This window comes from Rhynchophorus ferrugineus, unplaced genomic scaffold (assembly GCF_030347505.1).
Source record: "Rhynchophorus ferrugineus isolate W39M unplaced genomic scaffold, kcgeb_rfMv2 rfM17, whole genome shotgun sequence".
Classification (NCBI taxonomy): Eukaryota; Metazoa; Arthropoda; class Insecta; order Coleoptera; family Curculionidae; genus Rhynchophorus; species Rhynchophorus ferrugineus.
Window position 1 is genome coordinate 2,134,056 of NW_027472596.1, and position 27,888 is coordinate 2,161,943.

General features: G+C 33.9%; 2 protein-coding genes and 1 long non-coding RNA gene across 5 annotated transcripts; all 3 read right to left on the reverse strand.

Moving 5' to 3' along the window:
• Positions 1-2,579: 2,579 nt before the first annotated feature.
• LOC143205855 (piwi-like protein Siwi) lies at positions 2,580-6,330 on the reverse strand. The gene is made up of 6 exons (XM_076418873.1): positions 5,912-6,330; positions 5,786-5,852; positions 5,610-5,726; positions 5,301-5,546; positions 4,048-4,361; positions 2,580-2,674 (listed from the first exon to the last, which is right to left on the reverse strand). Exons 1-5 carry the CDS (start codon positions 6,200-6,202, stop codon positions 4,117-4,119), a joined length of 966 nt encoding a protein of 321 aa, XP_076274988.1. The 5' UTR covers positions 6,203-6,330; the 3' UTR covers positions 2,580-2,674; positions 4,048-4,116.
• A 3,224-nt stretch (positions 6,331-9,554) lies between these two features.
• On the reverse strand, positions 9,555-10,363 carry LOC143205823 (uncharacterized). Its single transcript, XR_013007937.1, has 3 exons — positions 10,081-10,363; positions 9,791-10,024; positions 9,555-9,731 (listed from the first exon to the last, which is right to left on the reverse strand). It is a non-coding gene; the product is annotated as an uncharacterized LOC143205823 (long non-coding RNA).
• A 1,492-nt stretch (positions 10,364-11,855) lies between these two features.
• Positions 11,856-26,509, reverse strand: LOC143205821 (piwi-like protein Siwi). Of its 3 annotated transcripts, XM_076418841.1 has the most exons (17): positions 26,228-26,506; positions 25,938-26,171; positions 25,626-25,878; positions 25,525-25,567; positions 24,068-24,365; positions 23,942-24,008; positions 23,766-23,882; positions 23,457-23,702; positions 22,263-22,519; positions 22,022-22,205; positions 21,726-21,959; positions 18,465-18,776; positions 16,244-16,468; positions 16,092-16,191; positions 15,486-15,679; positions 14,967-15,432; positions 11,856-12,181 (listed from the first exon to the last, which is right to left on the reverse strand). In XM_076418841.1, exons 5-17 carry the CDS (start codon positions 24,356-24,358, stop codon positions 12,139-12,141), a joined length of 2,736 nt encoding a protein of 911 aa, XP_076274956.1. In that variant the 5' UTR covers positions 24,359-24,365; positions 25,525-25,567; positions 25,626-25,878; positions 25,938-26,171; positions 26,228-26,506; the 3' UTR covers positions 11,856-12,138. The 3 variants fall into 3 exon arrangements, with proteins under 3 accessions (XP_076274956.1, XP_076274955.1, XP_076274957.1); XM_076418840.1 differs by having other exon boundaries at positions 24,068-25,567; positions 25,626-25,847; positions 26,228-26,509; XM_076418842.1 differs by lacking the exons at positions 25,525-25,567; positions 25,626-25,878; positions 25,938-26,171; positions 26,228-26,506 and adding an exon at positions 24,466-24,634.
• Between the last annotated feature and the right edge of the window lie 1,379 nt (positions 26,510-27,888).

The window sequence follows — 27,888 nt, forward strand, 5'->3', positions numbered from 1 at the left end:
AGGGAAAATGAATGACAATTCCCTCGCGTTTCAGTCGGTAAATAAGTTTTCTTACTTTTCTTTCTAATGAAGTTAGCAATTAGCGCTGGACATAATATATAGATTCGAATAAATTAAAATATTTCAATTGTAATTCCTTCATTCTGATAATAATAATATGATTATAATTTAGTTTATAAGTTATAAACCCGATTTTCCAATGTATCTCAGATATATACACCACCACAGATGATATTTAAATTAAATATCTCAAAATATCAAACAATACATTTAGAACCAAATGAACAATTTTAGGATATAGAATGGTGGGTACAGACTTGAGCATTCGGGGCGAATTTCCTGTGAAAATTGAAAATGCGCACGAGCAGAACTGAATTCTCTTTGCTTAGTTCCAGTGTTCGCCACAATAACTTTCGGCGCTTGGCGACAAACAGAACGCAGGATACAGAACAAACAGGACGAACGGATTTAGTTAACAAATTTGAGTGAACGTGGAAAATATTGGCGATTATGAATGACATGTTTTGATTTCGAGAAAGTAACCCTGTTTTTCCTTTTAATTTAATGATTACTATAAAGATGATTTTGAATGATAACTACGTGTTTTATATCTATTAATGATTAATAATAATAAAACATATAATTATATAAAAACCCCATAAAAATACGAAAAATTAAAATATTTATATATAACTTGCAGGAATCTGGAATATTTAACTTTGAAATTTGTTACAATAATATGGAAAAAGTATTACACAAGTAGTACGAGAAAAGATGTTTAATAATAGCCCCATATAAAATAATTATTAACAACATGAAAATATTAAGTTTGCAATATTAATTAAAATATTGTAAGCAATGCAAACATTTTAAAATGTGACGAACAGATCAACATGTAAAAATAACCACCCATTAAACGCACTATACTTAACAATCGCTTCTTAGCTTTTTTATAAAAAGAGCCATATCTTCAACCTAAAATATAAAATAAAAATTATTAAACACAACAGTTTTAGAGAAAAGAGTCACTTGCCTATGTTATTCTTTAGACAGCAAATATATCACTGGTTTCAAGGTGTTAATCCTTCATTTTCTCCAAGGTATGTCTCAAATGTGCTTGTTATGAAGTTTATTTTTTACTTTATGGTTTGAAAGGATTCTAGCATAATATCCTCTTATAAGGACTGTCACTCTTCCATCCAAATCATCTTGCACTTGATAGCTTTTATTTTTTCATACTACATAGCAATAGTGTCTGAAATAATTTAAACCCAGTAAACAATTATCTACAAAATAGCAATAAAATATATACAAAATACATCATGCAGTAAATATAAATTCATACTAGTTTATATAATTTTTGTCCATATCATTGACGGATGAATTGCCTGATTGACATTTATACATTTTGTGCCACAACATAAAAGTAATATTCTAAATTTAAGGTTTCATTATGTCTACCTCATCGGGAAATTTACACATATACATTATTTTCTCTTGGGACTCCTCTGGTGAATTTGGATCATTTTGTAATTGTTACAGAAATGTATATGTTTGAAATCTCTTCACGAATCTATAAATAGAATACTAAAGCCGTATAAACATAAGAGTTTTATGTTATATTCTTACCATAAACTTCAAACCTGGTGAATTTCAATATTATTAGTATTTTCTTCCTTATCATAACTGTTTATTATGCTACCAGCCATACTTACAATAATTTCATACTCTTTTAAAAACTCTTAGACGGTACATATTATTTTAGCAATAAACATTGTTTTTTAGGAAAAGAAAACTACACGTACCGTCGAAAAATGTTTCACAAGGCATTTTATTATGGTATGCCATCGTGAAAAGTATGGTTATAAACAAAAGAATACTAGCGGCTGTTTACACCATTGAAACACTGTCATTCGAGGGCCATCTGCAATGTTGCCGATATGTTAAATTAGTATTATTATATTATATATAAATATATATATACATATATATATATATATATATATATATATATATATATATATATATATATATATATATATATATATATATATATATATAAATGGGGGTATAGTGGCGGATTTATACATTTGCCGCCAGCTGTATATTGAATAACTGCAATATTCAATAAAATATAGTTTTGCATAGTAGTAAGATTTGTATTTATTGTTTTAGTCTCGTTTTCGAAAATTTCGAAATTCATGTCTGTACTCACTATAACGCTCTAGCTATACAGCGTAGCGTTTTTTCTTATAGTTTTAGATGCACCTGGAGGCTTGGCAAGTAAACGAGAGGGCCGAGGCCGCCTACCTGAAGATCCTGGACTGGAAGTTCGAATAAAACAAATATTTTTGTTGTTTATTGTCATATAGTTTTTATTAGTATGAAAATATTGTCAAAACTTTTAGGATATTAAAAAAGAATGTACATTCATGTCTTAATTCTAAAATGTAATCCTATATTAACTAACATTTAACTTTAAATCAGGTACGGTGGACGAACTTCCAAAGTGCCTTTATGAACTACATCGTTTAGGTATGTGTGAATAAAAACAAAACCTGAGATCTCTTAAAAACAAAACAAAAAATTCTTATCCTAAGAGAAACAACTTTGTTCACATGCATAGATCCATCACATGAAATATAGGGTCTCGTTCAATCCGGCTATGGCAGGTCTGTTAAAGAAAAAAAAAACAATTTCATCAACTATTTAATAATATGACGAATGATAAATTATAAATAATATGGTAAATGCGAAATTATCAAATAATATGGCAAATACAATATTATAAACATGGTGACCCCTTTCGGTGATCATTTCCCTTAACCTTCCTCCACTCTTCCTAAATAACAACAGTAGATTAAATTAAATTAACTTTTTTTGAAACTGTAATTTTTTTAAATAATGTCAATATTCCAAATATCTCAGGGATAATGAGGCTTGGTTTCCTTATGACTTTCTGATGGGCAATGCAATACAATACAAAATATATATGATAATTTACATATTGCGATTGCCATTAGATGGTCAGAAAAAGACTACATCTATAATCGGTTATTTTGAACAAAAGCAACTTAATATATTGTCTATTCAAAGTTTTTTTCAGTAAAGCACCATGTATATTTGTGTTATCGAAACATCGCAATGTTGCCGCATCAACTCTGAGTTTTAGTTCAGTTTGACGTTGACATACCAGAATATTCTATTCTAAATAAAATAATTGAACAAAAACGTTATCAAATATAATTTATTTTAATATTATAGTATACATAAAAAAAGTTAATTATAAAGCAACAATAATTTATAGGTAAGAGTTAAAACCTCTTATCACTTTTATCATTAATTGCTTTCAGGAATTTTGCATTCGTCTGAGAACTGGTCGCCGCCCGGTTGTCAAATGTACGTTAAAATGTTGAAAACATTAGTTATAATTACTAGAGTTTACTCCAGGATATAAACCGGCAAACATTATTTTGTTTCTTTGAATATTTTGATTTTAAGTCGCTCCGTAATATTTTACCTAGTTTGAAAATGTCGAAAACAATAGATACTTAGGGTCACAAATTGATTTCGGCTTTAATAGGTTATTTCGAAAAGAAACATTGACATAAAAAAATTTTAAAATTTAATCTAAATAAAATAATTGAACAAAAATGTTACCAAATATAATTTATTTTAACATTATACTATATCTAAAAACTACAGTTAATTATACAGCCACAATAATTTATAGGTAAGAGTTAAAACCTCGTATCATAATTGTTTTCAAGAACTTTGCATATGTCTGACAGCGGGTCACCGTCCGGTTGTCAGATGTACGCTAAATTACTCAAAACATTACTTATAATTATTACAGGTTATAAACCTATTATTACAGGTTTTAGCCCTTTATTTTGATAAATTTTAAGTCGCTCCGTAATATATCATATTAATTCAGATATTCAGGGTTACAAATTGATTCCGGCCTTAAAAAAATACTAATACTAAAAATACTACACAAATATCAATGACGCATTACTAAAAACACTTTGAATAGACTATACTTACCACTTGATCCGATACAGGTGTGTTCGCTCAGGGACTTTATCAGCTGGAAGTTCTCTCTCTGTTTCTCCGTCAGATCTCAGCACCAGCGACGTGATATAACTGCCTCATCGACGTGATATAACCGGGCCAGAGCTCCAGATTATACTGCGGTATAGTCACCTTGTACATAGGATCGAAATAATTTCTCCCCAGCAGCTTGAAATCGAACGACTCCAGGCAACGCCTGACAATGAGATTGAAGATATGCAGGTAGTGCCAATCGCCCCAGTTCACCTCTCCCACCAAGCGAATGGACACCAAGTATTTCACGTTATCTGCAAAACATCACTCGCCAATGAGTCGACGGAAACTTGAAAATAAACCCAGCTAACACAATCGGCATTACCGGCGTATTTACCAGACGTTATTCCTCTTTATTAATGCTTGTTCTTTTGACGAAACATGACCTGCTCGGTATTTTCAAAAATATATCACACAGAAACAACAAAGACCTTCCAATGTTGGTATCAGCATGTAAAGACTAGCGATCATGCTTTTAATTTTTTTTTAATAGTACTCCAAAAATCTATAGCCTGTAAGAGCACAGAACTAGCTAAAAGACTGGAAGTTAATAGATTTGTCATCATAGGAAAGAAAATATATAAAACTGATACCAAATTAAAAAACAAGATGAGAGTCGAGTTAAAGGTTTGCAGTTACTGATGTTGGATAATGTTGAATTATAGAACGAAGGGACTAATTGGTAGCTAAATTAGCTACATAATCATTGAGTTACTAGCTGGCCACTTTTAAACATATCGGTGTAGATCCAGACAACCAAATGTGCACAACGAAAATGTTTTGAACCATTGACACATATGAATATGTTTTATACCATTAATTTGACTTTCTGCTATCAACAAATGACGCGATTGAAATATGGGATTAAAAAATATTCCATCGCAGGCATCCTAGATCACACACATCTTTAGTAGCTCCGGAAAAATCGGTTGGCGCAACTATATATCTACTATATAACCTAAACTAGAAAGATTGCTATTTATTCATACTAACGGAGCAAATCTCACTTTAAAAGGATCTTGTGAAGATCATTTGGTTTAGATTTAGGCTCAGAAAATCCAGAAATTGCCAAAACCATGATATTACCAGAAAAGTGGGAAAAGCTCATCGATCAAATTGATACGCTCAATAAATGTATAAATATATTCGCTTTTAAAAGCATGAAAAACAATCTGTAGTCATTTAGCACTTACTATCATCAGCAACAGCCAGTTCCATGGGATCCGGCTGGAGTTTGGTTGGGGTGTAGAGAGCAGCACCATCAAACAATATGCCTGAAGAAAGTTTGTTTACGAAGGCTCTGCGAACTAGGACCTGTCGTGTTTTTGTATTGTTCAGTTCCGGTTTAAAATCGACACGGTACTGATTCAGTCCCCACTTGGTCGCGCTCAGCGGCGGAAAAATGTTCGCTTTGAGCAAGATTTTCTCTCCATCCGAGCCTACAAAATAGAAAATCACCAACCATCATCTGTTGTGTCTTAAGTACGTTTAGAGGTCCTAACCTTGTTTGGTCGCATAATGTTTGGGCTTCGAGTCCACGATTCCTTTCCGATTAGTTCTTCCTTTAACTCCCCTACCGCCGCCACGTTTCTCGTCGCCTGTACCACCAGTCTGTCGAACTATAAATCAATAATGTCTAATACTACTCATCTACAAAATGAATCAGAGACAATCTTACCTTGAGCTGTCAAGGCTTGTTGTTGTTCTTCAACGCATATAGTTCCTGGATCACGTCCCGCAGATTGCTGCAAATTATGCATAATATCACCCACAATAACTCATAACGTTATCAACAACGTCTCACCTGCGGAAGGGAATCTGGAGGTCCGCGAGCGCCCCACTGACTCTGTTGACCTGACGCTTGCGGCGGGGGCTGGGACTGAGATTGTTGGACTTTGGGGCCCCACTGGCCCTGTGGTGCTTGATGTTGCTGCGAAGCTCCTCGGGTGCCCCAGGCTCCTTGCGGTGCAAAAGTTCTGGAGCCACATTGACGAGATGGGCCTTGCGAGAGACCCGGTCTGGGGCCGCTCCCTCGGCCCTGCTGATGTTCGCCTCTGGCTCGGCCGTGAGCCCTGCCCCCCGGTCTATTTTCCATTACAAACCTATACAAATTTCGTTGATTTTAACGTAAATAGAAACGAATCAATTTTAAGAAAGAACAAAGCTGCTTAACGGACAAGAATATTAGAAAACTGCTTACCTGTTAAAGAAACAAACAAAACTAAACCCTCACAAGTTTTTAAACTCATTAATCATGTAAATCTCAGCTAATATTAATATAAATAGGCGAATAATACAAAAATACAATCAGCCCTTATACAGAAGCGAGGGAAAATGAATGACAATTCCCTCGCGTTTCAGTCGGTAAATAAGTTTTCTTACTTTTCTTTCTAATGAAGTTAGCAATTAGCGCTGGACATAATATATAGATTCGAATGAATTAAAATATTTCAATTGTAATTCCTTCATTCTGATAATAATAATATGATTATAATTTAACTTATAAGTCATAAACCCGAGATTTTCCAATGTATCTCAGATATATGTACCACCACAGATGATATTTAAATTAAATATCTCAAAATATCAAACAATACATTTAGAACCAAATGAACAATTTTAGGATATAGAATGGTGGGTACAGACTTGAGCATTCGTGGCGAATTTCCTGTGAAAATTGAAAATGCGCACGAGCAGAACTGAATTCTCTTTGCTTAGTTCCAGTGTTCGCCACAATAACTTTCGGCGCTTGGCGACAAACAGAATGCAAGATACAGAACAAACCAGGGGTGTGCAACTGCAATGGTAAGTAGTGGGGCAAAATTTCGCTTAGTCCAATCATTGGCGGCGCTGACAACGCGAATTTGATTGGTTAGTTTAAAATAGTTATGTAGAAACCTGTAAGGAAAATACTTTGCTTTGATTGGTCTGCCATTTCCCCTGATTATTTTGTGACGTCACATTTATTGGCCAATAGTATTTAAATAAAAATCAAATTTAAATTTTAAAATTAATTTATTAAAATAAAATCCTATACAAATATACATAAGTGTAAATAATATAAATATATATAAACAAAAAGCAAAAAAAAAAACAATTATGAACTCTATTCTAGGCAATATTAAAATATCTATAATTCTTCTATAAGGCCTTCCCATATATGTTTAGTGCCATCAATTTTATGGGATCTATTAGAGTTCTAACTTATCTTGATATATTGAAGGTAAACTTTAAATCCTTTCCTGTTGATATTACATTAACTTCATTAAACCAAAAATACAATCAAACCTCAGAATAACTTAAAATTTCGTCTTGAAAATCATTATGGATTGGACAGTCGAAACACTAAAAATGTATGTGTTTTTTAAAAATATTTAGATTTTAGAGTATTTAATCTGTGGAACTACTTAATATAGAATATAGACAAATATTGCATGTTGTCTCTTTTTCAGAAGTTTTGTTAAATATCCTGAAATAAGACTAAAATACAATATTAGACTTTTGTTTTCCTCAGAGCAAAATTCTCTGGAACTGAAAATATAGACTCAACTGGTGATTTAACAACCTCAAGTGGTACTAGATCTCCCGTTAAAAAAGAATATAAGTTATCTAACATGTTCATCTTCTTCACAATTTTCTCCGGGAGAATGATGTGAAAAAATTGAAATGATGAGCCCTTTTAAAAATTTCTCGAACATACTACGGGAAGGATGCTGTTTCTACCTCTATGACCTCTAATAGATCCAACAAAAATCTTTAAGCAATTTTGGTTAAGATTTGTTAAACAAATGTAGTTATTTGTAAATTTAGACAAAATAGATTTCTTTAAGTTAATAAATCCCCTAAAAGTAGCAATTAAATTTTTAATTGATGGCACCATAACAAATATTTTCTTAACAAGGCAATCAAATTTAAATATATAATTCCTCTACTATAAAATGATTGAACACTGATTGTTCTAAAAAGTTAAAGTATTGCAAATATTTTAGGGGTATTTTACAATTAAAAGTAGTATTTATTACTACTAATTATCCAGTTATATTAATTATTACCTTCTTGTAAGACTTCTTTATGTAGAGACATCACACTGACAACATACGCACAACTTGGTAGATTAATTGAATTTTATTACTACTAACATCTTCATAAGTTTTTGAATTTCTGTAAACAAACAATATATAAACAGACATGTAGTAGATAGATAATTTTATATGTACCTGATAAAACCAATGATGGATATGCATTTACCCAAATACCTGTCCGTGAAGGAAGGATAATTCTAAATTTTTCACTAATATGTCCATAACAAACACCATGACGTTGATATATTTGCATTGTGGTTTATCCAGGTAACTTACTACTATTTACTTGATCAACCCATTTTCGGAAAGGAGCGAGAGCATTCTTTGGGAAACGATGTCTAGTTTCCGTAGTAGAATTTTATCCCGGTACACTACATCTTTTACTACACTGACGTATTGTCATCAATTTTTATATTATTACCCCATAATAATTAATGTAAAACAGAAAATACGCACAACGTAAAACGAAAATTTTGTGACCTAAACAAAAACCATAACCTACAAACAACAAACATAAAAATGGACGCCCATAGAAAATGCTGATTTCACACAATTTGATCGACCAATCACATTTCATGTTAGTGGCGGCACCTGGAATTTAAACTGCCAATCACAATTTGCGTTCGCAGCGCTACAGTTGATTGAACTAAACAAAACATTTCCCCAAGGTCGCCTATACCGTGAAATTTCTATTTTTTCTATGGAACAAACAGGACGAACGGATTTAGTTAACAAATTTGAGTGAACGTGGAAAATATTGGCGATTATGAATGACATGTTTTGATTTCGAGAAAGTAACCCTGTTTTTCCTTTTAATTTAATGATTACTATAAAGATGATTTTGAATGATAACTACGTGTTTTATATCTATTAATGATTAATAATAATAAAACATATAATTATATAAAAACCCCATAAAAATACGAAAAATTAAAATATTTATATATAACTTGCAGGAATCTGGAATATTTAACTTTGAAATTTGTTACAATAATATGGAAGAAGTATTACACAACTAGTACGAGAAAAGATGTTTAATAATAGCCCCATATAAAATAATTATTAACAACATGAAAATATTAAGTTTGCAATATTTATTAAAATATTGTAAGCAATGCAAACATTTTAAAATGTGACGAACAGATCAACATGTAAAAATAACCACCCATTAAACGCACTATACTTAACAATCGCTTCTTAGCTTTTTTATAAAAAGAGCCATATCTTCGACCTAAAATATAAAATAAAAATTATTAAACACAATAGTTTTAGAGAAAAGAGTCACTTGCCTATGTTATTCTTTAGACAGCAAATATATCACTGGTTTCAAGGTGTTAATCCTTCATTTTCTAAAAGGTATGTCTCAAATGTGCTTGTTATGAAGTTTATTTTTTACTTTATGATTTGAAAGGATTCTAGCATAATATCCTCTTATAAGGACTGTGACTCTTCCATCCAAATCATCTTGCACTTGATAGCTTTTATTTTTTCATACTACATAGCAATAGTGTCTGAAATAATTTAAACCCAGTAAACAATTATCTTCAAAATAGTAATAAAATATATACAAAATACATCATGCAGTAAATATAAATTCATACTAGTTTATATAATTTTTGTCCATATCATTGACGGATGAATTGCCTGATTGACATTTATACATTTTGTGCCACAACATAAAAGTAATATTCTAAATTTAAGGTTTGATTATGTCTACCTCATCGGGAAATTTACACATATACATTATTTTCTCTTGGGACTGTATATCCTCTGGTGAATTTGGATCATTTTGTAATTGTTACAGAAATGTATATGTTTGAAATCTCTTCACGAATCTATAAATAGAATACTAAAGCCGTATAAACATAAGAGTTTTATGTTATATTCTTACCATAAACTTCAAACGTGGTGAATTTCAATATTATTCGTATTTTCTTCCTTATCATAACTGTTTATTATGCTACCAGCCATACTTACAATAATTTCATACTCTTTTAAAAACTCTTAGACGGTACATATTATTTTAGCAATAAACATTGTTTTTTAGGAAAAGAAAACTACACGTCCCGTCGAAAAATGTTTCACAAGACATTTTATTATGGTATGCCATCGTGAAAAGTATGGTTATAAACAAAAGAATACTAGCGGCTGTTTACACCATTGAAACACTGTCATTCGAGGGCCATCTGCAACGTTGCCGATATGTTAAATTAGTATTATTACCGCCAGCTGTATATTGAATAACTGCAATATTCAATAAAATATAGTTTTGCATAGTAGTAAGATTTGTATTTAATGTTTTAGTCTCGTTTTCTCTATTTTTCCGCATTCCAATATTTAAAATTTTAGGGCGCTTCGATTTAAATTGGATTATTTATTATATTTGATAGTAAAAAAATGGTTCTGTGCAACTAAGCACAAAAATAACACAATTGAATAAATTGAACTAAAATGTATCATCGCAAATAATCTAAATTTGCCTACAATAGATTTGTGACCGGTCGTGCAACTACCAATATTTTATATTGATTTGAAGCCAAAAGGAAATAATAAACATGTTTAGGAGATTGATGATTTGGACCACAATGTCATTAAATGTGAGCCACCAAACACAAAAAGAATCATCCCACAATGCGCCAGATGTCAAGCATATGGGAAATTAAAACATATTGTTGCAAGTTGTGTGATGCGTGAAATGCGCAGGAGAGCATGCGACCAATAATTGCACACGCAAAACACTTGACGACAAAGTAAAATGTGTTAACTCTGACGGTGACCATCCTGCAAATTATAGGGGATGCCTAGTCCATAAAGTGTTGCAAAAAAAATGTATCCAGCACTGGGAGAAAAAAGGAACTTACAGTCACCAAAACAGGCCATACCATCTAACTCGCCTAAAGCAACAATGCAACATACTCAGAGGATAAAAAAATAAAATACATACTTTATTTATTTCACGAACTTCATTTTTCACTTACGTATTATTTCTTACACTAGTTTTTGACCAGAAATACTATAAATGAATTTCAAAAGGACTTTTGTAAAGTAATAAAGTAAAGGTGTAACGTAATAAAGGTAATATTTTTAATTTATATTTTTATAATGTCTAACTCATAGCGAAATTTCAACATATACGGTATTTTATTTTCGGCTGAATATATCTTCTGATGATTTAGATTATTTTTTAGTCATTAAAGAATTGTAAATGTTTGAAATATCTTTAGGAATCGATAAGTAGAATACTAAAGTTGTATAAACATAAGAGTGTTATGTCATATTACCATAATCTTCAAATGAGTTAGATTTCAATATTATTCGTATTTTCTATCTTACCATAACCAAATCATAATTTCTTTCTTATGCTATTGTGAAAAGTATACGCGCCTCCGAACCAAACCGTTAAATAAATTTGATGGACCCGAATTTTCGAGTTAATTTCGATCACGAGAAAATACCGCTACGGAGAATACGTTTGCCGATTACAATATACGCCCAGAGACAGAACTATTCGCTTCCTTCATGTCTGTACTCAGTATAACCCTCTAGCTATACAGCGTAGCGTTTTTTCTTATAGTTTTAGATGCACCTGGAGGCTTGGCAAGTAAACGAGAGGGCCGAGGCCGCCTACCTGAAGATCCTGGACTGGAAGTTCGAATAAAACAAATATTTTTGTTGTTTATTGTTATATAGTTTTTATTATTATGAAAATATTGTCAAAACTCTTATGATATTAAAAAAGAATGTACATTCATGTCTTAATTCTAAAATGTAATCCTATATTAACTAACATATAACTTTAAATCAGGTACGGTGGACGAACTTCCAAAGTGCCTTTATGAACTACATCGTTTAGGTATGTGTGAATAAAAACAAAACCTGAGATCTCTTAAAAACAAAACAAAAAATTCTTCTCCTAAAAGAAACAACTGTGTTCACATGCATAGATCCATCACATGAAATATAGGGTCTCGTTCAATCCGGCTATGGCAGGTCTATTAAAGAAAAAAAAAACGATTTCATCAACTATTTAATAATATGACGAATGCTAAATTATAAATAATATGGTGAATGCGAAATTATCAAATAATATGGCAAATACAATATTATAAACATGGTGACCCCTTTCGGTGATCATTTCCCTTAACCTTCCTCCACTCTTCCTAAACAACAACAGTAGATTAAATTAAATTAACTTTTTTTTTGGAACTGTAATTTTTTAAAATAATGTCAATATTCCAAATATCTCAGGGATAATGAGGCTTGGTTTCCTTATGACTTTCTGATGGGCAATGCAGTACAATACAAAATATTTATGATAATTTACATATTATGATTACTATTAGATAGTCAGAAAAAGACTAGATCTATAATCGGTTATTTTGAACAAAAGCAACTTAATATAATGTCTATTCAAAGCTTTTTTAGTAAAGCGCCATGTATATTTGTGTTGTCGAAACATCGCAATGTTACCACATCAACTCTGAGTTTTAGTTCAGTTTGACTTTGACATACAAGAATATTCTATTCTACATAGAATAATTGAACAAAAATAAAGCAACAATAATTTATAGGTAAGAGTTAAAACCTCTTAACAACTCTTAAGTTATAATTCAGTTTGGCACTGACATAAAAAAAATCTAATCTAAATAAAATAATTGAACAAAAATGTTACCAAATATAATTTATTTTAACATTATAATATATCTAAAAACTACAGTTAATTATACAGCCACAATAATTTATAGATAAGAGTTAAAACCTCGTATCATAATTGTTTTCTAGAATTTTGCATATGTCTGACAGGTGGTCGTCACCGTCCGGTTGTCAGATGTACGCTAAATTACTCAAAACATTACATATAATTATTACAGGTTATAAACCTATTATTACAGGTTTTAGTCTTTTATTTTGATAAATTTTAAGTCGCTCCGTAATATATCATATTACTTCAGATATTCAGGGTCACAAATTGATTGCGGCTTTAATAGATTATTTCGAAAAGAAACGGGGTAACGGAGGCCCTCTTTGCCGGTAAATTTCGTTAGAGAGGTAATTATTGATGATATTAAATAATATAAGCCCCTACAATTTTAATGAATATGTTTTTTAGCAGTGTGCCGGCGTGCTAAATATTACTGTGGGTACTGTGAATAACATCGCTTACAAAATGAAGAATAATACGTTAGAGAAAATTGTCTCTCTGGAAAGTATACATAAAAGAATTAGGGACATGTAGCTTTTTGAGGTATACACTCTTACAGGGTATAGATTTTAAACGGTGTAAAGATAACCCTTGGATAGGTTTAATGGAACTTCCAGATATTACCTTAAAATTAAAATAATATAAGAAACTTGAATATTTCAAAATGGTTCATTGTGGCACTCTTGGCAAGACAGTAACAAAAAAAGTGTAAAGACAACAAATATTGATGGAAAAAGGTAAAAGTTTCAATAGTATTCGATTAGGTTTTGTTGGTCATATATACTTATTAATAGTTAATTGCAGATATATTGCTAATTAGGCATGGTAATTACGATGTCGATTACCAAATTGCATTATCTCTTATAGTTTCCGAGATATGGACTATCGAAATTTTACAATTTTGGCTCTGCTTCTAACTTGCCAAAATTGGAAAATGGTCTTATGAATTACCGATGTCGCGTATTATATCTATTAATAATTAATTGCAGATATATTGCTGGTCGAGAAGGATAATCCAACAAAAACTGTTTGGATATGTGGAAGGAAGCATTGTCAACTATAACACCTTCAGTTTGGATGAACTTGGTAAGACATACAGAGGAAGTAATTGATAAATGGTGGAATCGTGAACATGTTTTAGACAGATTAGAAATTAACAGTTTAGTGATTGCGTCGGAAAGTGAAAGTGACTGAAGGAAACATTCAGGATATGTGATAATGCTGAAATGTGCAGTGCCGGAAATTCCTGAGACAGAGTGATGAGAGTGTAATCAACTAAATGTATGCACATAATTAATTGAATATAACTGTAGAAAATGGTATTGTAGGGCGTGAAAGATTTGTGTGCACAGATATGATTGTAATTGTTCAAAATTAAACATGTGCAATAAGTTAGAATGTATGAGTAGAGATTGAATACAACTGGTTTTGTAGATATGGTAAATGCATTAGACGGAATTCAGTGACTAAGTTTATGAAGAATGGTGTACACAGATAGTAGCAGAAGAAATAAAATATACAGTGATGCCAAGATGACTTAACAAGTAAACACACCATCGAAGGAAGAACTAAACGTAAAAAGGTAAATATGCTCTAGAATGAACTCGCTTCTGAGATATATAATTGTTAATTAGGTAGATGATTAGGCCTCTACCAGGGGATACCACTACATAAAAAAAACGCGCCTAGAAATTCTGCCTCATGGGTGGCGTGGAAGGAGTTCAATGTAAACAAAACAAATCTAACCTACAAACTATTATACCAATGTTCTTAATTATAGTTTTAAGTCTTTCAATAGTATATGTATTATGTTATGTACTATAATGTTAAAATAAATTGTATTCGTAACATTTTTGTTCAATTATTTTATTTAGATTAGAATTTTCTTGTATGTCAAAGCTAAATTGAATTAAAACACAGAGTTGATGCGGCAACGTTGCAATGTTTCGACGTCACAAATATCCATGACAAAAAACTTTGAATAGACTATACATTTAAGAGAAGTCACAATACTATTAAATAAAATAGTGAATGCGGCGGCAAGACACAAAGATTTAATCGACACAAAAACTCACCTGTGCAGATATTGGGCCGTCATGAAAGCAAGTTTGTGGGCGTACTGACAGGGAGCCGGCACGCGGATGGTACCGGACCAATTGAAGTACATGTGCGTGAGCTTGAAGGTGAACCTCTGGATCCTGTTGGCGTCTATGCCCAATGTATCCTCGATGATGTTGTAACTGGTAGGCGCTACGGTTCCCTGATTGACACACTGGGACACCAGGAAGAAGTCGTACCGTTCCGGCAACGTGATGACGTCGTCGACGACCGTACCCGCCGGTGGATTGCTGCTCAGCCCGTCCGCTTGGGCCCTAAAAATTTTGGTGTTAATACGCTTCGATACTATGATGAAGGCCAGCTTCAGGGGTCGGTCCTTGAACAGATCGCTCTTCAGCTTCTCCTTCAGCAATTCCACCTCGTGTTCCTTCACGTATTTTATCTGACCGTCGCCCACACCATCTCTGTATACCACTATGCGTTCTGAAACGATATAAGATAAAAATCGTCGGTGGTACCGGACACCGCGTCCTTACCTGGATATACACCATTCCGCGACTGGAAGTGTTCGCAGGCCAACGTGACAAAGGCGGCTATGTTACTGCTGAGCTCTTGCTCTTGCGCGTGCTCCACTGCCATGCTGAAATACTGTGAGCATCCTACATCAATGGAGGCCACCATTCCGGCGAAACTCTTCCCTTTGTTGGCAGTATCACGGCAGACGTCGTAACTGAAAGGAGGCGCAAAAGAATTAGTATGGAGTATGGGAAAAGGAACAAATACCGCAAGTTTGGTAAATAGCCTGTATTGTTCCGATACATATAAAAAGATAAAAGAGGCTATAATAATTATACCGTTGTAGTGCGCCGTTGTTTAAATATACGGCAATATTACAGAAAGTCGTCTAAAATAAGTAGTAGATGAGTCGCTAACAGAATTGCAGAGAAAACAAATAGTGGAAAAATTCGATCCTAAAAAACATCACGTCATATTACAGTCTTCCCTTGACATATCATGGCCAGGTTTCCCTGGAGCCATCTTATGTTAAAACAGCGGGTTTTAATTCGTACCCATGGGAGTTTTGAAAATATGGGTACTCATTTGAGTACCGTCATCGTTTGAAACAACGTTACGTCACTTACCCTACGACCATCGTAAATCTAGGCATGGTAGAACCCCACGGCGACCCGCCAAGCTTACAGTTCATCTGTATGGCGATCTTCATAGCTACCGACCGATTATCTGAAATCAAACGAGACTGAGCGCCGATATCACGAATTCCATGAGCACCTACTCTTCTGAACGGTCTTCGCTACGGCCACCTGGCACGGCATCGCCCTATCCACGTAGCATTTCTTCTTCACCGCGGTGTATTTATCGTGGGAATTACTGGTGAGTACCACGAACACCAGCTGGGCGTGGAGGGTCGACATGGCGTATTCCAAACCGCCCAGGTAGCTCTGCGCCCGATCGTCCCCCAAATCGACGGTTTTTACCCCCGAGATTTGGAATTTCATCACTGGAAAACGAAACAGACATTCATTAGCCGTAAGCGACAGTAGCAGCTGATTTTGCATGATCATAGTCAGCATTCGGCGAGTTTCCACAGTTTACGCTTGATTTTGCGGCGTTGCCGTTCACAAGCGATCGAAAGGTTGAATCCAACAACGACTGCGGCAGCCACTTTTGTTTCAAACCTGGCGCTGGTTGGAGTTTTAGTATCACTTAATTGTTTGTATGGTATCCTATATTATTATATTATATATTCATACATTAAGTTAGCTTAAGCGTTATATTTAGCGTTGGGAACTATCGAATGAAAACGACTATCGACTTTTTAATAATTGACTACTTTTTACTATCGACTGTTTCAATCGTTATTTTCGGCCCGACTGATTTTGTCATTATTTACTATCGACTTTTTTGTCGGGTACTTTTAGTTACTATTTTTGGTTCTACTAATTTCATTCGACTGATTCTTCTGGCTCTGTCGTAGTAGCCGCGACCTTGACAAACATTTACCCAGTTTATGCTTCCATAGATTTATATGTAATATATATAGTTTTATAATTTTGTGGTAATTTGCTTGTAAATAACAATATGTTGTATATTAATATAGCAGCATTTTGGAACGATATTTTTCAAGATTGTTAATGTAATAGGGCAAAAAGATTAAAATTGTGAATGATAAATAGTAAAATATTTTTGACTTTTTACGGCACTAATAGGTAATATTTCGATTACTCCCTCGATTTTTGTTAAACAATACTTTCGTTCAATAATAAAGTATTTACTTTATTTAAAAAAGCTCTAGTAGTTATTGTGGGATCATTTTTAAAACTAACATATTAAAATACGATAAAACATGTGTGGGGTCTTATACCATTCTATAGAAAAATTCAATTCGTTTTTACATATCCACAGAACATTCCAATATAAAAGTAATTCTATTTCGTTTAAAATGAAATATTAAATTGCATGTTAATAGTATTCAGTAATTATTTTTTTCCTTCTCGTCTTTTTTAAAGGTATTACGTAAGGGAATATTTACATCTCCGACTCGCTTATACTACCGTTAGAAAATATAATCACAGTACATCTTCGTCGACATCACGAATTGGAAAAAAAATGTCGAACCGTGCATTTGAATTTTTGAATAGTAATTACTAATTTTAGTCGCTAGTTTTTTGACTATCGACTTTTTTTTTCTGTTTTACGACTATCGTCTGTTTTCAGTCGATAGTTCCTAGGCTTGTTATATTGTTTTGTAAGGTTAAGAATCTTGTTGTTTATAATTTATTTACTTTTGTACACTTCATATTTTAATCATAAATAGTAGATATTAATATATAAACCAATGACCTGTAAATAGTGTTAAAAAACTTTCACCCACTATATATATAATTGACCATACGAATATAAAAGTTCACATAAATATGACTCAATGTTCTTTACGTGAGTATATCCCATCAAAATCCCAGCTCGTTGATCATAAAGCAAACTAAAATCATAAAAATATTAGCATTTATAAATTTTAGCTTAATCGATCTGGAATTCATAAGACTGTATCCAAAGGTGGGAGGTGAGCGTTAATAAAATAAGATAAAAGTATGATTTTAACCAAAGCCAAAGCCAAGTCTCCCTGCTAAAATTGCAATAGATATCATATTGTATGAAACCCGAGCTAATAAACCTGACCAGTGGCAATTTGAAAAGATTGGACTTATTGACTCATAAAGATTTATATAATATTCAGCAAGCAAATCAATTGAATATCACAGGTACAAAATATAAAAGCGATGCTACAAGTGTTGAAGCATGGGTAAACAAGGTCAAAAATACAGGATGTGTCTGATATACGCCACAATCTTAGTTTCTGGGTACCTACACTACTTTAAAAAATTCGAGATAATTTATTTTATTTATACTACATTCTTCGAATTTACATATGACTTGCGAGAACTGGCAAAGTTGAACACTCAAATCAACATGGTATGGGGTGATAAATTACTCACCTCGGGCGACCTGTTGTATGCTGGCGACAAACTCGCCGGTGGCTTTCTTGAGCCGTACCGGACACACCACCACCAGCGCGTCCAACTTGGCAGGCGCGAACATGGTGGCAGTCTTCAGGTTGCCGGTCCAATCGGCACGAGGTCCGGGCATGAGCGAACCCGAGCCGCCAGCGAGGGTTTCCTGCGGTAACACGCGTCCTGTGAACTGGACCAGGTCCTGGGCCAGCTTCAGGTCCCATTTCTTGAGTTCTTCAATAGCCTTCGGGCATTTTTGCAGCTTCGCGCTGAACTCGCGCAGTTTGTTCATCCGGGCTAGAGTGGAGCAGATAGAGAATGAGAACGCTATTGGGGGTGTTAGCCACCGAAAAAAATATCGATATTTCTAAGAAAAAGCAAAAACAGTTAAATATTAGAGTAAAGAAATATATATTTCTTTTAAATAATAAAAATGTTTGGCGGAACTTTAAAATTAACTACCAAAATTCACTAAACCTTTACAATTGTAATAATATAGTTAATATATTACTAATATAACGATATTTAATCTATTTCGAACAAATATCAAAAAATATCGATAGATCGACCAAAAATATGGATATTTTTTTCAGAAAATATCGATATATTTTCTGCATCCCTAGAACGCAATATTGCAACTCGATGCGGAGCCGACAACCATTTTGGATTGGGTTAAGTTGGACTTTACCGAAAAAATGTCTCAATATATTTTTTTATTACTCCTCGTGAGTCCACAATCTGCCCTATTGGCAATAAGTATTTCTTATGTCTATATTATATATACATGGCATGTAGAAAATCACTTCATTAAGCAATCTTCTGTATAAAATATTATCTTAATTAATTAGTCTTATTCTAAAGTCTACATATGTCTAGTAATCCGATCAGGTGGTGTTAAACGTTTTAGTCTACGCACTTCACTATCACGTCGCATATTTAGCTGATTAGCGAGTACATTGGGATGCACTGACACTCCTTCGAAGTACTTCACACAAACACGTTGAATTACACTCGTTATAGGTTCTAGAGGAATATCGCGTTGTATCATTTTATTTGAAATATAGTACGGAGCATCAACAATGACACGCAACACCTTATTTTGGAACCGTTGAATGATGGGTATATTAGAATTGCTAGCGGTACCCCATAGTTGGATTCCATATGTCCAAATGGACTTGAGTATAGACTCACACAGCAATACCTTGTTATCTAATGATAATTTGGATTTGCGCCCGATGAGCCAATACATTTGATATAATTTTAGTCCCAGTTGTTTCCGTTTAGAGAGTATATGCTTCTTCCAGGTTAGGCGTCGATCTAAGTGCATACCAAGATATTTAACATGCTCTGCTTGGGGGAGTTGACGATGATTGATATTCACTGGTGGACATGTTCTTCCACGCAGGGTAAACGTTATATGCGTTGATTTTGTTTCATTGGCTTTATGGCAACTTTATTGACCCTTAATTTCTCGTGCGCTAAATCCATTTGAAATGGCGAATCTAGAGAGCTAGTAATTCTATTTTCCTCATCTTTATGCAGCTGAGACTGGAAACCCAGCAGCGCCCGCAGACATCTGGAGAATCTCGAAAAGTCAAAAAAGACATTCACCCCCCTGAAATCTGCATGGTCAGGAAATTTCGTAGTCTCCTTGCCGAATCCTTCGAAAAACTAATGGGATGCCTACCTTTTAAAAAAGGAAGTGGCGCCACTCGAAACAAAAACGTCATCAGAGAGGCCAATAATCTAGTGAAAATAATGCCTCCAAACTCTCTCCAAAACCATCTAGTCTCACCAAAAATGCTACAAAAAATCATCAGCAAACTGAAGCCCAAAAAGGCACCTGGATACGATGAAATATCAGTATTCCAACTGAAAAAGCTCTCAGCTTTTTGCAGAGCAGAACCATATCATATCAGACGAACAACACGGGTTCAGACCCAAATATTAATGTGCAAAGTTCGACGGTCTCTTTCTCCGGGCTCCCTCGAATAGCTATGTCGTCAACTATGAAAAAGGTCAATCACTCGAATAAACCATAAATAATCCCATTAGTTTCTACCATTTTACAAAGTTCCAATCTTCACTTCTCAGATATACATAAAGGACATGCAGCTTTTTGAGGGATGTAAGACATCCTTTCATACACTCTTACAAGGGCATATGGTTTAAATGCTGTGAAGATCCACTGCCAGTTGTAAAAATAATTCAATTTTTTAAACTATTTGAATTTGTGTTTATCTTGATGAAACTTATATTGAATATTTCATAAAGGTTCATTGTGGCACTCTTGGCAAGAAAGTAACAAAAAAGTGTAGAGACAACAAAAATTGATGGAAAAAGGAAAAAGGTAAAAGTTGCAATAGTATTCGATTAGGTTTAGTTAGTCATTATATTTATTAACAATTAATTGCAGATATATTGCTAGTGGAGAAGGATATTCCATCAAAAACTGTTTAGGTATGTGGAAGAAAGCATAGTCAACCATAGCACTTTCGATTTGGATGAACTCGATAAGACATACATAGGAAGAAATTGATAAATTGTGATTAGAAATTAACAGTTTGGTAATTGGATTGGACAGTGAGTCGGAAAGTGAAATTGACTGAAGGAAACTTTAAGGATATGAGGTAATGCTGTGCAATGTTGGAAATTCCTGAGACAGTGTGATGGGAGTGGAAAAAGCTAAAGGTATGCATGGTAATTAATTATATATTAACTGAATATAACTGTAGAAAATGGTATTGTAGGGCGTGAAAGGTTTGTATGCACAGATATGATTGTAATTGTTCAAAATTAAATATGGGCATTAGGTTATAACGTATAAGGAGAGAATAAATACTGCTTTGTAGATATGGTAGATGTATTAGACATAATTCAGTGATTAATTTTATGAAGAATGGTGTACATAGATGGTAGCAGAAGAAATAAAATATACAGTGATACCAAGATGACTTCTAAAAAAGGTAAATATGCTCTCGAATGAAAGTAAAATACGTCTCTAATGTATACAATTGTTAATTGGGTGGGTGTTGTGGAAAAGAGTTTAATGGAAGCAAAACAAATCTAACGTACAAACTTATACCTGTGTTCCAAATTGTAGTTTTAAGTCCTTCGATAATATATGTATTGAATGTTAAAATAAATTATATTTAATGACATTTTTGTTCAATTATTTCATTTATTTTCGATGTCACAAATATCTATGACGCATTACTAAAAACACTTTGAATAGACTATACTTACCACTTGATCCGATACGGGTGTGTTCGCTCAGGGACTTCATCAGCTGGAAGTTCTCTCTCTGTTTCTCCGTCAGACCCGTCATCGTGCATAGCTGGGGCACCAGCATGACGATCTCTGGCATTCCGGCTCGGATTTCTCGCGGTTTGGACCGGGAAATGAGCATTGGCTGATTATTGCGGGTTATGCGGACGCGGTATCTCTCTTCGAAATATTGGCGGTAACTAATTTCGGTTCCTACAAACAACGGGCACGGCATAATCACACGACGAGTCCCCGAATCGCGCCGATAATCTTACCATCGCGTTTCTTGAATTTGCTATCTGGGTTCTGATCGTAATCGACGTCGTCTATCCGGTAGGTCTTGTTGTTGTAGTAGGTCATGACGATGCAGCCCATCACCCGTTGCTGGAACTCTTTCCTGGCGTTACGATCGTTCTGACACTCCAATAGAAGGTCATAGACGTTGTCGGTACGGAGGACCTGCAAATATACGAACGTGATAAGCTTCAGTCTTGGCCGAAATATCCTAGAACGCACCTTAAAGTTTAGATCGATGTTCAACATGATCTGTTTTTCATGCTGCCTCATCGACGTGATATAACCGGGCCACAGCTCCAGATTATACTGCGGTATAGTCACCTTGTACATAGGATCGAAATAATTTCTCCCCAGCAGCTTGAACTCGAGCGACTCCAGGCAACGCCTGACGATGAGATTGAAGATCTGCAGGTAGTGCCAGTCGCCCCAGTTCACCTCTCCCACCAAGCGAATGGACACCAAGTATTTCACGTTATCTGCAAAACATCACTCGCCAATGAGTCGACGGAAACTTGAAAATAAACCCGGCTAACACAATCGGCATGACCTGGCGTATTTACCAGACGTTATCCCTCTTGATTAATGCTTCTTTTGACGAAACATGACCTGCTCGGTATTTTCAAAAATATATCATACAGAAATAACAAAGACCTTCCAATGTTGGTATCAGCATGTAAAGACTAGCGATCATGCTTTTAATTTTTTTTTAATAATACTCCAAAAATCTATAGCCTGTAAGAGCACAGAACTAGCTAAAAGACTGGAAGTGAATAGATTTCTCATCGTGGGAGAGGAAATATATAAAACTGATACCAAATTAAAAAACAAGAGGAGAGTCGAGTTGAAGGTTTGCAGTTATTGATATTGGATAATGTTGAATTATAGGACGAAGGGACTAATTGGTAGCTAAATTAGCTACAGAATCATTGAGTTACTAGCTGGCCATTTTTAAACATATCGGTGTAGATCCAGTCAACCAAATGTGCACAACGAAAAGGTTTTGAACCATTGACACATATTCATATGTTTTATACCATTAATTTGACTTTCTGCTATCAACAAATGACGCGATTGAAATATGGGATTAAAAAATATTCCATCACAGACATCCTAGATCATACACATCTTTAGTAGCTCCGGAAAAATCGGTTGGCGCAACCATATGTTTACTATATAACCTAAACTAGAAAGATTGTTATTTATTCATACTAACGGAGCAAATCTCACTTTAAAAGGATCTTGTGAAGATCATTTGGTTTAGATTTTCGCTCAGAAAATCCAGAAATTGCCAAAATCATGATATTACCAGAAAAGTGGGAAAAGCTCATCGATCAAATTGATACGCTCAATAAATGTATAAATATATTCGCTTTTAAAATCATGAAAAACAATCTGTAGTCCTTTAGCACTTACCATCATCAGCAACAGCCAATTCCAAGGGATCTGGCTGGAGCTTGGTTGGGGTGTAGAGAGCAGCACCATCAAACAATATGCCTGAAGAAAGTTTGTTTACGAAGGCTCTGCGAACTAGGGCCCGTCGTGTTTTTGTATTGTCCAGTTCCGGTTTAAAATCGACACGGTACTGATTCAGTCCCCACTTGGTCGCGCTCAGCAGCGGAAAAAAGTTCGCTTTGAGCAAGATCTTTTCTCCATCCGAGCCTACAAAATAGAAAATCATCAACCATCATCTGTTGTGTCTTAAGCACGTTTAGAGGTCCTAACCTTGTTTGGTCGCATAATGTTTGGGCTTCGTGTCCACGATTCCTTTCCGATTAGTTCTTCCTTTAACCCCCCCTCCTCCGCCACGTGTCTCGTCATCTGTACCACCAGTCTGTCGAACTATAAATCAATAATGTCTAATACTACTCATCTACAAAATGAATCAGAGACAATCTTACCTTGAGCTGCCAAGGTTTGTTGTTGTTCTTCAACGCATATAGTTCCTGGACCACGTCCCGCAGATTGCTGCAAATTATGCATAATATCACCCACAATAACTCATAACGTTATCAACAACGTCTCACCTGCGGAAGGGAATCTGGAGGTCCGCGAGCGCCCCACTGACTCTGTTGACCTGACGCTTGCGGCGGGGGCTGGGACTGAGATTGTTGGACTTTGGGGCCCCACTGGCCCTGTGGTGCTTGATGTTGTTGCGAAGCTCCTCGGGTGCCCCAGGCTCCTTGCGGTGCAAAAGTTCTGGAGCCACCTTGACGAGATGAGCCTTGCGAGGGACCCGGTCTGGGGCCGCTGCCTCGGCCCTGCTGATGTTCGCCTCTGGCTCGGCCGTGAGCCCTGCCCCTCGGTCTGTTTTCCATTACAAACCTATACAAATTTCGTTGATTTTAACGCGTAAATAGAAACGAATAAATTTTAAGAAAGAACAAAGCTGCTTAACGGACAAAAATATTAGAAAACTGCTTACCTGTTAAAGAAACAAACAAAACTAAACCCTCACAAGTTTTTAAACTCATTAATCATGTAAATCTCAGCAAATATTAATATAAATAGGCGAATAATACAAAAATACAATCAGCCCTTATACGGAAGCGAGGGAAAATGAATGACAATTCCCTCGCGTTTCAGTCGGTAAATAAGTTTTCTTACTTTTCTTTCTAATGAAGTTAGCAATTAGCGCTGGACATAATATATAGATTCGAATAAATTAAAATATTTCAATTGTAATTCCTTCATTCTGATAATAATAATATGATTATAATTTAGTTTATAAGTTATAAACCCGATTTTCCAATGTATCTCAGATATATACACCACCACAGATGATATTTAAATTAAATATCTCAAAATATCAAACAATACATTTAGAACCAAATGAACAATTTTAGGATATAGAATGGTGGGTACAGACTTGAGCATTCGGGGCGAATTTCCTGTGAAAATTGAAAATGCGCACGAGCAGAACTGAATTCTCTTTGCTTAGTTCCAGTGTTCGCCACAATAACTTTCGGCGCTTGGCGACAAACAGAACGCAGGATACAGAACAAACAGGACGAACGGATTTAGTTAACAAATTTGAGTGAACGTGGAAAATATTGGCGATTATGAATGACATGTTTTGATTTCGAGAAAGTAACCCTGTTTTTCCTTTTAATTTAATGATTACTATAAAGATGATTTTGAATGATAACTACGTGTTTTATATCTATTAATGATTAATAATAATAAAACATATAATTATATAAAAACCCCATAAAAATACGAAAAATTAAAATATTTATATATAACTTGCAGGAATCTGGAATATTTAACTTTGAAATTTGTTACAATAATATGGAAAAAGTATTACACAAGTAGTACGAGAAAAGATGTTTAATAATAGCCCCATATAAAATAATTATTAACAACATGAAAATATTAAGTTTGCAATATTAATTAAAATATTGTAAGCAATGCAAACATTTTAAAATGTGACGAACAGATCAACATGTAAAAATAACCACCCATTAAACGCACTATACTTAACAATCGCTTCTTAGCTTTTTTATAAAAAGAGCCATATCTTCGACCTAAAATATAAAATAAAAATTATTAAACACAACAGTTTTAGAGAAAAGAGTCACTTGCCTATGTTATTCTTTAGACAGCAAATATATCACTGGTTTCAAGGTGTTAATCCTTCATTTTCTCCAAGGTATGTCTCAAATGTGCTTGTTATGAAGTTTATTTTTTACTTTATGGTTTGAAAGGATTCTAGCATAATATCCTCTTATAAGGACTGTCACTCTTCCATCCAAATCATCTTGCACTTGATAGCTTTTATTTTTTCATACTACATAGCAATAGTGTCTGAAATAATTTAAACCCAGTAAACAATTATCTACAAAATAGCAATAAAATATATACAAAATACATCATGCAGTAAATATAAATTCATACTAGTTTATATAATTTTTGTCCATATCATTGACGGATGAATTGCCTGATTGACATTTATACATTTTGTGCCACAACATAAAAGTAATATTCTAAATTTAAGGTTTCATTATGTCTACCTCATCGGGAAATTTACACATATACATTATTTTCTCTTGGGACTGTATATCCTCTGGTGAATTTGGATCATTTTGTAATTGTTACAGAAATGTATATGTTTGAAATCTCTTCACGAATCTATAAATAGAATACTAAAGCCGTATAAACATAAGAGTTTTATGTTATATTCTTACCATAAACTTCAAACGTGGTGAATTTCAATATTATTCGTATTTTCTTCCTTATCATAACTGTTTATTATGCTACCAGCCATACTTACAATAATTTCATACTCTTTTAAAAACTCTTAGACGGTACATATTATTTTAGCAATAAACATTGTTTTTTAGGAAAAGAAAACTACACGTCCCGTCGAAAAATGTTTCACAAGACATTTTATTATGGTATGCCATCGTGAAAAGTATGGTTATAAACAAAAGAATACTAGCGGCTGTTTACACCATTGAAACACTGTCATTCGAGGGGCATCTGCAATGTTGCCGATATGTTAAATTAGTATTATTATATTATATATAAATATATATATACATATATATATATATATATATATATATATATATATATATATATATATATAAATGGTGGTATAGTGGCGGATTTATACATTTGCCGCCAGCTGTATATTGAATAACTGCAATATTCAATAAAATATAGTTTTGCATAGTAGTAAGATTTGTATTTATTGTTTTAGTCTCGTTTTCTCTATTTTTCCGCATTCCAACATTTAAAATTTTAGGGCGCTTCGATTTAAATTGGATTATTTATTATATTTGATAGTAAAAAAATGGTCCTGTGCAACCAAGCACAAAAATAACACAATTGAATCAATTGAACTAAAATGTATCATCGCAAATAATCTAAATTTGCCTACAATAGATTTGTGACCGGTCGTGCAACTACCAATATTTTATATTGATTTGAAGCCAAAAGGAAATAATAAACATGTTTAGGAGATTGATGATTTGGACCACAATGTCATTAAATGTGAGCCACCAAACACAAAAAGAATCAACCCACAATGCGCCAGATGTCAAGCATATGGGAAATTAAAACATATTGTTGCAAGTTGTGTAGATGCGTGAAATGCGCAGGAGAGCATGCGACCAATAATTGCACACGCAAAACACGTGACGACAAAGTAAAATGTGTTAACTCTGACGGTGACCATCCTGCAAATTATAGGGGATGCCTAGTCCATAAAGTGTTGCAAAAAAAATGTATCCAGCACTGGGAGAAAAAAGGAACTTACAGTCACCAAAACAGGCCATACCATCTAACTCGCCTAAAGCAACAATGCAACATACTCAGAGGATAAAAAAATAAAATACATACTTTGTTTATTTAACGAACTTCATTTTTCACTTATGTTTTTGACCAGAAATACTATAAATGAATTTCAAAAGGACTTTTGTAAAGTAATAAAGTAAAGGTATAAAGTAATAAAGGTAATATTTTTAATTTATATTTTTATAATGTCTACCTCATAGTGAAATTTCAACATATACGGTATTTTATTTTCGGCTGAATATATCTTCTGATGATTTAGATTATTTTTTAGTCATTACAGAATTGTAAATGTTTGAAATATCTTTAGGAATCGATAAGTAGAATACTAAAGTTGTATAAACATAAGAGTGTTATGTCTTATTACCATAATCTTCAAATGAGTTAGATTTCAATATTATTCGTATTTTCTATCTTACCATAACCAATCATAATTTCTTTCTTATGCTATTGTGAAAAGTATACGCGCCTCCGAACCAAACCTTTAAATAAATTTGGTGGACCCGAATTTTCGAGTTAATTTCGATCACGAGAAAATACCGCTACGGAG

What these genes read in the sequence shown, in the direction of transcription:
- LOC143205821 (XM_076418840.1), bottom strand. Translation starts at nt 24,358, where the DNA reads ATGGAAAACAGACCGAGGGGCAGGGCTCACGGCCGAGCCAGAGGCGAA. An exon ending in ACATTATGCGACCAAACAAG is followed by an intron (nt 23,703 to 23,765) that starts GTTAGGACCTCT and finishes TCTATTTTGTAG; the next exon opens with GCTCGGATGGAGAAAAGATC. An exon ending in AGATTTACGATGGTCGTAGG is followed by an intron (nt 15,680 to 16,091) that starts GTAAGTGACGTA and finishes GCCTCCTTTCAG; the next exon opens with TTACGACGTCTGCCGTGATA.
- LOC143205855 (XM_076418873.1), bottom strand. Translation starts at nt 6,202, where the DNA reads ATGGAAAATAGACCGGGGGGCAGGGCTCACGGCCGAGCCAGAGGCGAA. An exon ending in ACAAGCCTTGACAGCTCAAG is followed by an intron (nt 5,727 to 5,785) that starts GTAAGATTGTCT and finishes ATTGATTTATAG; the next exon opens with TTCGACAGACTGGTGGTACA. An exon ending in ACTGGCTGTTGCTGATGATA is followed by an intron (nt 4,362 to 5,300) that starts GTAAGTGCTAAA and finishes GATGTTTTGCAG; the next exon opens with ATAACGTGAAATACTTGGTG.